Raw genomic sequence first — 12329 nt, 5'->3', positions numbered from 1 at the left:
CTTCATGCCTGTGCCATTTCCCACAGTATGTTAAATTTAAAATAAGAAGGGGTCTCGCACTACCTCTTTAAAATCATCTATTGGACTTCAATCCTTGAAGAGTTCGTTGGACGCTCTTCGGAGAGCAGCCCTTTGCAAAGTTCTCCAGTTGGGAGGAGAAGACAGTTGGTCTAAGGAAGACACACGGGCTGTCCACTAACCATCCTCATGGACCATTGGGAGTAAACCTACTGCTGAAACAAGACCTGCCTCTCTGCCAGTTACAATGGTACCTAGGACCTCACTGTGTTGAAGGACACATGCAGTTGTGTGCCAGCTTCCCCTATGTTTGGGGGGCTGTGAAGAAAGACCCATCTTGTCCCTAAACCCCTGCAGTGAAGCTCACAGCACCCCGAGAGCCAAGACAGCTGGGATCCTAGTGTTGAACAAGCTATCTGTTGTTCCGGTTTGTCAGCTCAGTATAGGTACACTTTCCCTTGCAACATCCTGGCAAATAACAAGGTCCCAGGCTTGGAGTGTTTAAGGAAACGGGTGGGGGGACTTGGCCACTCAGCCACTTATTCCCTCTAGAGGCAGAGAGAATAAGACAGAGAAGCACAGATAAAAGTGAAGAGACCCATTCTCCTAACCATTTTGCTGATAGCTGGCGACAGAATGGGAAAAGGCAGTGTTCCTGTGGGAGTAGGCAAATGGCTCTGAATGTCATCCGACAGTGGGACGACTCTGTACTGAGTACCAAAGCTCCTCTCTGCTAGCACAGCGAGGGGGGTTTCTAAACATGCTTTCCTAACAATGGACAGAGATAGATGAAAGTGGACTAGACCTGTTTTAGCCTTTGTAGGAATTGAGGAACCATGGTGATTTATGGGCAAAGGGCAGGACACATGAGAGGTCAGGGAGAAATAAGCAATCCCATTCATGTTATTTACTTGACCAGTCTGCTGCCATTGCCAAAACGGGATCCAGATGTGGCTAAGCTACATGTGTTTTGACACAAGGTCCCAGACATTAAGATCCTAAACACAGATCTTATAATGTTCATAAGGCCAATCGGCCCATAATTCAAAATAGGTACCAAGGCACGGCTGAACATATGCGGTAAAGCATCACACCTGGATGCTTCTTCCAACATGATTAGGCATTCTCAGAGCAAAGGAGGAACACTAGAAAACATGCCTCATGCTTGTCGTGGGTAGATTAAATCATCGGCAGAGGTTTCCAGGTTATAGTTGTAGTTACACACTAGTTAGATCTCAGCCATAGGTCCTTAATAGATGCAATGTGAACAACTACAATTGACTAGGTCAGTCAGATTGCAATGATAGACATACTTAAACATAAAATGTTGCTGAATGTAAGGTTGAATAAAAACTGTATCGAAGGGTTAAAATGCAAGGATGACTACAGACCGTAACAAGAGACTTGAGAGGAATAGGACTTAATGAATCAGTGACCATTGGAACAGGAAAGGTGTAAGCGCCATCACTTGTAATAAAGACAATCCAGAACACTTAATGTGGCAAAATCGCTCTGGTAAGGAAGGGTGTGGGTGCAGAAACTCAGGGGGGACATTATAACCGCAATCAGTCTTTTCTTAATACTGCACAGGTAGCGCCTAGAAACAGGGAATCCAGGGCTGCATCATGAAGAAACCTACTGACAATACATTGGATGGCCCCTCACCCCCCCCCCCAAAGAGGGCCCTACTAGTCAGGGGCCTAATTTTAGGGCTTAATGACCCCTCGGACACCACTGCCTCAGTGGTCGGCAATGCACTCTCTGACCTGGGATTTATGCATTGGGTTTCAGCACCAATTAAGGGTAGAAGCCTGGACTGGGTAGCAGATCTAAATTGGCAGATCTCAATCACTTCCAACCTACCCCGCCCATCGTCTCAACACCACATTGTAACATTCACCCCCACCCCCACTGAGGAAACAGCAGCCACTTAACCCGCCCCCAGTCCTGCCACCGAACCTTTCACGCAGCGCCTGCAAAATCTCCAAAGAATCCATTTTTGCCTCTTCTTACACCACTCCTACCAGAGAACCTCGGCTCAACAGACCCCCAACACCCTAGCAGATATATACTTAAACACCATGACCATTTCTATAAATGTGGTGGCCCCATCAATGCCTAGAAGAGTGAAACCAGTCAGCCACATCAGCTCCTAGTTTACCCCTGACCTTTAGGCCTCTCACCTGAGAAAAAGACAAGCGGATCTGGCTTGGACAAAAGACCCAAAAGATCAATCTAAAGCCTCCTTCAAATTAATTGCCAAGGACACCAAACAATCCATTATCACAGCCAAAGCAACTGCTTTTAGCACACGAATAATGAATGCCAGCTCCAATTCCCAAGAAATATTTAGAATCCTCAGAGAGCTAGAAACACCGTCCTTCCCACCTAGCATTATTTCTAAAGATGAGGCATGGTGCACAGACATCCAGAATGTTATGTGTGCCAAAATTACCTCTCTAAAACACACAATAGAAGTCTTTATTTCTACTCCAACCCCACACCTCTCAACTAGTCATAAACTAACTCCCTCATTCCACTTTCGAGAAGTGCCTGAAGAAGAAACGGCCAAAATACTTCAAAAGCTAAATTCCCCTAAATGCAAAAGGGACATCAACCCTGCTAACCTACTCAGAATCCCTAGTCCCGTTCATTACGAGATTTATCAATGCTTCCTGCTATACGAGAAAGTCCTGTCTTAAAGAATCCTGGGTTCTTCGCCTACTAAAGAAAACCTTGCTTCACCCATCAGCGCCAACAACTACCGTCACATTACAACAGTTCCATTCCTGCTAAAGATCATGGACAGGGCTGCCTACGAGCAAATGCAGAGGTTCCTAGAATTCAACCACATCCTGGGGGTATTCCAATCAGGCTTCCGATCAGCTCATGGGACGGAATTGGCACTTCTGGACCAAAACAACCAGCACAATGCTCTCATAGATAAAGGCAAGCCATCCCTCCTACTCCTCTTGGACCTCTCCATCTCAGTTGACTCTGTGAACCACAAAACCCTCTGCAACCATCTTATTGTCTCCGCCAACCTCTCTTGCGGAGCTTCTTCTTGGAAGGCAGACCCATTAGAGTCTTCTTGGACAATGCCAGTGGGGTCTCAAGCCATGCTGAAAAAAACTTGATGTACAATTCCGAGCCTTCACTATAGATGGCATCAGCATCCCAGTCTCAGCACCTGTTAAAACCTTGGGCGTCTATCTGGATGCCTCGCTATCCCTCTCCAGATAGGTGAATATCACGTCGAAATGATAGCTTACGCGGACGACATGTTGCTAGCGTTATCGAACCCGAAAGAATCCCTTCCGACATTGATGAGAGCTATATAGTCCTACGGTTCCATTTCAGGATTGAAAATCAACAGACACAAATCCGAAATCTTAATCCTGGCAGGCAACTATGAAGACATTCACAACCAAGCAGCGGACCTTCAGTTACAGATAGCAAAAAGAGGAATCAAATACCTGGGCATAACCCTCACGAACCTCTATGCGGAGAACCTTCCGGCCCTTCTAGAAATAACCAAAGGGGACCTGCAAAATGGAACCCACTTTCAATCTCATGGTGGGGCAGAATGACGGTAATAAAGATGACTGTCCTTCCAAGATTACTTTATACCTTCCAAGCACTCCCAATCCGAATCCCCCCCTCCTTTTTCAAAGCTATCACGAAGGTTACATCAGAATACATATGGCAAAAAAAACACAGAGGCTATCGAATCAGATGCTAACAGCACCCAGAGAATGGGGGGAGGTGGCGCTCCCACACTTTAAAAGATACTATGAGGCTGCCCAATTGTGGGTTCTCAAAGAATGGATCCCTGACAACTCAGAAAATATCTGGGAGGCACAAGATAGAGCAGTGGCCAGGAATCGACTCCAGAAACTTCTATGGACCAAACCATAATATAGACACTAGAACATCCGCATCAGCGAAGTAATGGGCACCCCACTGGACATATGGAACAAATCAACCAAAAAAGAAATTCTACCAATCGATCCTGCCCCCTTCATGCCCATAATAGACAATCCGGAATTCCAACCTGGCTTAGAGAGGGGAGCATATCAGAAGTGGGAGGAGGCCGAATGCACAAAAGTCGGTGACATGTTTATCGGATCCCGAGTTAGATCATTCACAGAATGCAGAGAGCTCCTAAAATTGTCACAGAAAGACACATTTAAATATGACCAACTCTGCCATCGGCTTTCCTCCCCACGGATAAAATTAGCCGTGAGGAGAGACCCAACCCCATTTGAGAAATACATATTGACGAACTCGGGATCCCAAAAATTCGTATCAGCCACATACAAATTCCTCAATACACCAGTGGAAGATGTCAAGTGGCAATATATGAAACGATGGAACGCAACTTTGGAGAAAGAGAGAACCAAACTACAATGGAACTATTTATGGAACATCATCCCTAAATGGTCTAAAGCCATCCAAATAAAGGAAGCATGGATAAAAGTCATGATTCAATGGCACTTTACCCCAGAAAGACTGCATAAAATGTATCATACCACCCACAATAAATGCTGGAGGGGATGACGCTATTGGGAACTGGAGACATATCTGGTGGCACTGTCCCAAACTAACAATTCTGGGCAGACGTAAATGCGCACATGCAAGCCATGATCAACGGCGTCGAAAATTTGCAGAAGGTGGTGTGGATGTGTGGCATGTGGAACCCAAAAGACAGAACTCTAACGATATCCCAGAAAAAGAACTTCATGGGACTCCTAATGGCGGCTTGGACAGAAATTGCGCAAAAATGGAAACAATCCCCTCCGACCAATTTGGACTGGCTCAGGAGAGGCTTGTTGCATATAGCCATGGAAAGAGTCGCATACAACATACAGGGAGAAGCCCAGAAATTCCACACAAACTGGGGAACACCACTGGAACATTTACAGAGCGATTATATGCTACAATGATGTCCACATAAACTACGCATTTTGGACCTTTTTACCTAAACCAACACTCTGAGGTCTTGAACACAGCCCAGAACTTATTGTCACACCGGTGGGACTGAGGTGAGGGGAGGAGAGGGAAGGGTAGTTCATGGACAGTGTTACAGTCCAGTTATATCTATGTGTACGTTGTACTTTGATGTAAATCACAATAAAAATATTTTTAAAAAACATAAATAAATATATCACGCCGACCAGCTGCCTCACCATCGCCAGAGCTATCACAGGAGTGAGACTCAACTACTGCAACATTCTCTTTGCAGGGGTTTCAAAACAAAACCAACAAAACGCAGGTAATCCAAAACAATGCCCTTCGCGCAGCACTCAATATCCCAAAAAGAGGACACATTTCAGCAGCCAGAAAGGAGGTGCACTGGCTTCCAACCCGAGAAAGAATACACTTCAAGACACTCTCCATCACGCACAATGCACAAATCTGTTACTAACACTGCCCCGGAATACCTGTCGCAGAAAATTGTGAGGCCCACTTTCTCCAGACCAGTAAGGGCCATCCACACCCACCACCGTGTCCCTCCAACATTCAAAAAAAGCTAGAGGAGGGGGCTCAAGTTTCCCTGCAGCAGCAGGGAAACATTGGAATGCTCTAACTCCTTCGCTAAAGGCAGAGAAAAAGCTACTGGCCATTACATCGGCCCTACAAACATGGCTTTTCGCCTAAATGACTTGGTTGATGCTTGAATACTTTGACTGAAATGTCCTTATGTAGGTGGCGAGTCTCCAGCCCTGCACCCTCCATTCTGCACTCTAACTTGTATGTCTATGTGTGTAACTGGTTTCCTTAACAGCACCCTGATGCCCTTGGGTTTAGGCACTTTACAAATGTAAAAAATAAATAAGTATTAAAATGCCCCAATCCCATTTTATTATTTTCCCCGTTTGGTACCCAAACCGTGGTAATGTGCAGTGGAACTGTAGTTTTTTGTGTTGTTGATGGAGGTACATGACATAACATTTACTTGACAAGACTATGGTGACAGATCCTTGCACCATTATTATGCAGGACAACCATGCATGTTCAGACCTACAGAAAAGAAAACTACCACCCACTATTATCCACCCTCATGGGCTTACACCAATCTGGGTAAGACTAGAGCAGGGAGGAGTGGCGACCTGCCTTGCGATATTGCATGTGTGGTTGTGTGCATCTCCCATTACAAGTGACTTGGGGCTCCAGCTGCTAGCTGCTTAATGTATGTGTTGAGGTTCAAGATTGACCTAAATCATGCAAGCCATACTGGTTTTGAACTGACGTTTTTCTACACAATCGGTAAGTATATTGTGTCCTCGCGTGGAAGCGAGTAATCTCTCTCTGAATACTGACAACGTAATACAATCCTAGAACCAGTGACTAGCACTTATAACTAGGTCCAGCTGGTCTGTCCCTAGTAGGGGTGTACCGAACTTCGACTTCCTGAATACTTTGACATTCTCATTTGAATACAATCCAACATGAACTCAGAAAGGCAAATATAGACTTCAGTTTGCAAAACTGAATAGAATTAAACCAGACAAATTGCTATCACACAGCTGAAAAAGATCTTCTATTGTAATCTGCTCTGTAGAGCATGTTTTGTTACAGATTCTTAGACAAAAAAGGTGCTCATCTTTTATACTTAGCCTGCAACAATACAGGAACATCTTTTCTTTTGGCAAATGTTTTTTGCAATGTGCACTTTTTTCAGTTGGAAAAAACAAACTGAAAGAAATGTGCATAGATACTTTCAGTTCCTGTCATGTCACTTCCCTTCCCATTGCGTGCGTCATAGTCCCCCCTTTTCTTTTTTTAAGGACTTGAGTCCTGAGTTTAACATTATCTGATATTTTTTCAGAAAATTATAAATTGCATATGTTTGTGTATTGACGAGAAAGAGTGGCTAGGATAAGTGAAAAGTGAGCAGCATTTGTTTGAGTCGGGTGAATAGTTGTGAGATGTAGTTCATGCATTTCAGATTTTCTCTTGACTTGTATCCTGCATGAGCCGACATGAACCATTTTATACATTTCTATGTGAGCTGCAAAGAAGTTTCGAAACTCGACCACAGCGACTTTGCAACTGGATAGAGAATGCAATACATCTGATTCACAAAGGCAGTCCTTTTGCATTTGTGAAGCCTTCCATTTTAACTGGCATTGAATCTTCTGTACATTTGGTCCCTTCATTTTGGTTAAATCTGCTTAATTTCTGGCTTTATACTTTAAATAAAGATGCTACATTAATTACAATGAAGAGAAATACAAGTATAGGATGCATTTAAAATGGTGCTTTAATTGTTTTTTAATAAGTGTGTTTTTTGAAGTTTGGAACATGATTTATTAAATAAAGCAACTATTCGACTTCATATTCTGCCGAATAGTTGACAAACTATCCGGTATTCGGTCGAATACTAAATATGCTATTCGGTACAGCCCTAGTCCCTAGGTAGTATTGCAGGAAAAGGCAACCATAATTGGCAAAGCCAACTTTGTTTTCAGACTCATTTGTGGTGCCCTTGCTACCACTTAACATGGATGCACTTGAAAGCCAAGTTAGTTTAATGTCTCCTACCCAAGGAGAGATTCTTTTGAATTTGTCTCCCGATTGCCCGGGGGTGAGGACATTGCTATACACCCAAGTGGGGCCCACCTGCAGTGCGGCAGAATACTGGTTCACCACAAGAGTGAGTACCTAGCAGAAATAACCCTACAAAACACATAGGCTCCAACCATGTCCTTGTATACTTACGATGTCAGATGGTTGTGACGAATGTGCTGGAGAAGATGTACATCTGGAGGTCTAATTTCACAGAACAAGGCAGACAGCCAACCAACCAATGATGGGTGTGCGCCCTCTCCACCCAGCATAATCTATTATTGGATTAGACAATTATGCCCTGCAGCATATCAGAGGCCAACCAGTACACTTCCTGCACAGTGTGGAAAAGTTAGAATAATCAAGTGGGGTTGTCGATCGAAACTGCCTAAAATGCTCCACATCATGATGTATCGAGAGGGCTTCAACAATCATATAGCCAAAAAACGAAGGCTAGGTCAGCAAAGATACTGGTGCACAGAACCTAACTTACCCTGTGGTGCCAGAATGACACCAACAAGGTCTACACCTGAGAGCATAGTGAGGGGTTGCTCAGCAGCCCAAGTACGATTTTCATTCAGACCTTGATCAAGACACAGGCAGTGACCGATGATGACATGCTCATTGCTCTGCCAGATTGCATTGTCTGTTAGGGTACCCAAGTTCAAGGAGCGATGGTGCTGCTACCACCACCACCACTAGTAGTGTCATGGCGCTCCCACCAAGCTTGGCACCCCCCACTTACCAGCTTACCATGGTGAGGGGAATCTCCAGATGGGGGGGGGGTTCTGAGCAGAAGCCAACATGATGTTGCAACATTGGCAGAATGTCTTCCCTTTATTATCGTGTACAAAAAAGCACAATGTTCGGCCACTCGTTTAGTTGCATATATCACACGTCTTTTAAATGCGTCTCTCTCGTTAGGGCTCTCCTTGATTTTGTAGGTCACTTAAAACACCAATAGAAGTATTCATTCAACCTGCAAATTAGACCAATGGCAATAATATATGAATGGCTGTGTGACAGGTTATTGGTTTAGTAAGGCATTTTGTGGCAAAAGCACAAGCCTTGATGTTGCACAGGCCCTTTATCTGCTCCCACCACCTGCTGCTTTCAATGTACACTTGTCGGAAACCAACCTAAGGCCTAACCTTAAGTCACGTGCATAGGAGGATGCAATTAGGCTCTCAATCTCGAACCCACAAAAAGGCCCCACTTCTGCCCTGTGTGTGTAGGTGCAAATCCCCAAGCCCCCATAGGAAAAGGCTCCTTAGAGAGTTCATCGGAAAAACACCTTCATTGTAAGTGAGCAAAAAGCACCGTCCGACCCATGTTCTGTAATGCAACATGGTTTGGGGGCAGGAGGTCTTTGTTAATTTTCGTCAGAAATGCCTCATGCAAACAAATGTATGACCACTCGTTAATTTATAGTACCAGTGTACCAGTTCAACGGATGCATTTGTTATTACAAAAACAGTATGTGAGACCTTTTGTATTCCCAATGTGACCAATGGAAATAGTAACCACCACAAAAAGAGGATTGTGGTGCTTTGAGAACACCTCACAAAACATGTACCAGTGACCTACATTCATTATCAGTTTCACACAAGCAGAGATATGGACCCTCCTCGCCACAGATCTGGATCATTTCCTGAAACCTTTAAAGACATTTTTGTGTTTTCCTGGAGAAGGAATCACCCTATTGAGCAATTTGAGATTGTGTAATCCAGTTCCCTTTTTTGTACTGCAACTGTAGATTATCTAGCTTTACAGATGTAAAGTAATTATAGAAGTGTGAACATTTACCGCAGATAATGTCAAGTGCGCAGAGAGTGACATCCATAAAACAGTTGAATGCTCCTTTATCAACATGCTGTTCAAGCTTATTAACCAATATTTTCGACTGCTCATTCATAACTTCGAGAAACTCTGCCAAAATCGCAAAATGGAAGGTTGGAGTTAACATCTTTCTCCGTGAGCGCCATTTCTCTCCAGTGCTGCAAATAGAAAAGACAAAAACACCATTACCTTATGGCCTAAAAAGTTACTCAGAACAATAAAACACAGTATTGCTCAGTATTGTTTGTTTGTTTATTAATTTGTATGGTGCACCGAACCCGGAGGTAGCGGGGCACAACGAGTACAAGAATACTTTAAGCTTAGGTCTGTGAACTGGCAGAAAGAGAAACACAATACGTTATTAAACCTGTGCTGGCTCGCAGATATGGTGAGGAGTTATAAGGTCTAGTACCAACAGCATTGCGATTACGGGCGTTCAAGCCCATGTGGGTGTGATCCATAAAGAGAAAACCTACATATCTGATGCCTTCGCTGGTGAAGCTTTGTATTCAAACCACGACAGCGCCTGTGCCTCGGAAAGGAGGGCCTATTTAGCCATTATAGATTTACCGACCCTTTCTGTGGAAGCAAAAATGTGTTGGATCCGGAAGATCTTCACATGATGCTGAGGGTTCCTGGGAGTTACAGAGGTACTGACCTCGCCTTCCTGATGAAGAAAAACAACCCCTACAGAGTAAGGGTTCGCCCTTGGCCACAGGCAGAAGCGACGTATGTTGTGCGACTCTTTTGGTGTACTCTAGCTACACAGGTCAGGGGCTGCAGTGGGGAAAACAAAGAAGAACTACGATCAATAAGGAAACAGTACAAGGTTACCCAATAGCCCTTATCCCCATTAACATACCTGGAAGCAACCTTTCCTTTGCTCAAAACCACCGGGAGTACACAATGAAGAGTCTCTGTTGATTCACAGAGGAGCGTGGCAAACAAAAGGATATAGGGGTTTGGGAGATGAGTTGGTCATTCGTGCAGGCTTTAAAGGATTTAAGAATGGCCACAGGAGCGAGATCAAGATGAGACACAGAAATCGTAGCTAGAAGTTTACAAATTACCTAGAAGAAGAGCGTGGCGAGGTCCCGATGAGACATGAATCCTGTTTGCAAGACACGACTGGGTGTGCGTCGGCTTCCTTTGGATGATGAGAGATGTGTTTCCTAGGACCCGGTGACACGGGCTGTCGTGGTGATGTCATCCCACTAGGTCAGCCATTTTGGGATGGGTCTTTGACTGCACTTGGCAGCAATCTTTGAATGGGCTAGGGAATCTGGGCGAACTGCGGGCTAACTTAAAAACGTCCGACTGCCGCCAAGTAGTGGCGCATCCAACGTGGCTGCCATAAGCAGCCCGGCAGGAGAAGGGCATGCTTCTCGAGGTGAGAGTTCCGAACACAGACCCTAATTCATGGAATGATTTGCGCGCAAAATAGGAGGCATGCACGCAAAATCGCGCGCAAGCAGCAGTTTGTGTATTCTTGGAACACAATGCGCAAGGCTTACCAGGGACTTGTGAGGAATCCGTGTTTGTGCAACACGTCACTGCGACACCACAAACACCTTGCACGAGACACGTAGCGAAGGGCCATTTGGTTCTGCGCAGTCATCTAAAAAGGGGGCGGACAACAAGTGAAAATATGGGCGTAACGAGGGATGAACCAAAGTAAAATGCTTGCAACGCCCATAGGCGCGCTAAAAACCTGTATTCATGGATTTGAACAGGGTTCTCCGTCGTGCGGAAAAAGACGCGCAAATCCGGAAACACATACGCCACGCGAAAGCTGGCGTAAGCGTCACCCTGCACTAAAAAAATGCATAAAAAGGGTGCGCGAACAACAAACGCGCATATACAGCTACGACGAATGTACCATTTGTCGCAACAGTGATCGTGGGACACCGCAGGAGGAGGAGGATGGGCATGGCACAGATTTTTCTACCTAGGACCAGCCTTTTTGGGATGCCTGATGACCAGGTCTACGGCAGTTATAGGTTTCCACCTCATATCATATTAGACCTGGTCATGGAGTGGGAGGATGACCTTACATCACCCACCCTGTGCTCTCAAGCACTGACCCCCTTGGAAAAGTTACTCAATGTACTGCATTTTTTGTCCACTGGGTCTTTTCAGTGGACAACTGCCATAGTTGGTGGAATTTCACAGCCGACGCAGTCAAGCTGCCTACACCAGGTGTTGGCAATCATGACTGCACGCCCCTCAGTACACAGGCACATGTACATGTACATGCCCAGAACACCTGCAGAAAGGCAGGCTGTGGTCCAGGATTTTTATGTGGTGGCTCACTTCCCTAAAATGCTTGGAGCGATTCATTTCACCCATGTGGCTCTACGTCAACCTAGGGCCACAGAGCAAATCTATCACAAGCACTGGCATTCCATCAACGTGCAGGTTGTATGTGATGCCAAGGTTCTCATTACTTCTGTATATGCAAACTATTCAGGGTCCACCCATGATAGCTTCATATTCAGAAAGTCACCCCTACACGGGGCCCTGGAAGCTGGGAGGCATGGCAACACATGGCTCATTGGTGAGTGGCCGTGCATATGCATGCATGGCACACAAATACACAGCAATGGCAAACATTTTTACCTCTACAGGGGGGCAGTGCCGACCCTCTGAGCACCTATATGTTGACGCCAATACGGAACCCTGCCACAGCACCCCAGGTAAGAAACAAAACAGCCCATATTGCAACTCGGGGCATAGCGGTGCGCACATTCAGAGTGATCAAGTCCCGTTTCCGCTCCCTTGACCACTCTGGTGGTGAGTTGCTATATTACACTAGTGTGCAGGATCATTGTGGCAGCATGTGTCCTGCACAATGTTGCAACACAGCGCTGTGTACCGGTGGACATGGTGGTGCCCCCACA

The 12329-nt window shown here is 45.3% G+C and overlaps 1 protein-coding gene across 1 annotated transcript in view; it reads right to left on the bottom strand.

The window, feature by feature from the left end:
* LOC138516425 (cytochrome P450 4V2-like) overlaps nt 1-12329 on the bottom strand; it is a 539828-nt gene that overhangs the window by 381991 nt on the left and 145508 nt on the right. Inside the window, exon 4 of the mRNA XM_069631544.1 lies at nt 9397-9587. Within this exon, the coding sequence (XP_069487645.1) occupies nt 9397-9587 (191 nt within the window). The remainder of the gene's footprint in view (nt 1-9396; nt 9588-12329) is intronic.

The sequence above is a fragment of the Ambystoma mexicanum genome, chromosome 6q (genome assembly GCF_040938575.1).
Source record: "Ambystoma mexicanum isolate Mex_15411 chromosome 6q, UKY_AmexF1_1, whole genome shotgun sequence".
NCBI lineage: Eukaryota > Metazoa > Chordata > Amphibia > Caudata > Ambystomatidae > Ambystoma > Ambystoma mexicanum.
This window is presented reverse-complemented; position numbering and strand designations above follow the sequence as displayed.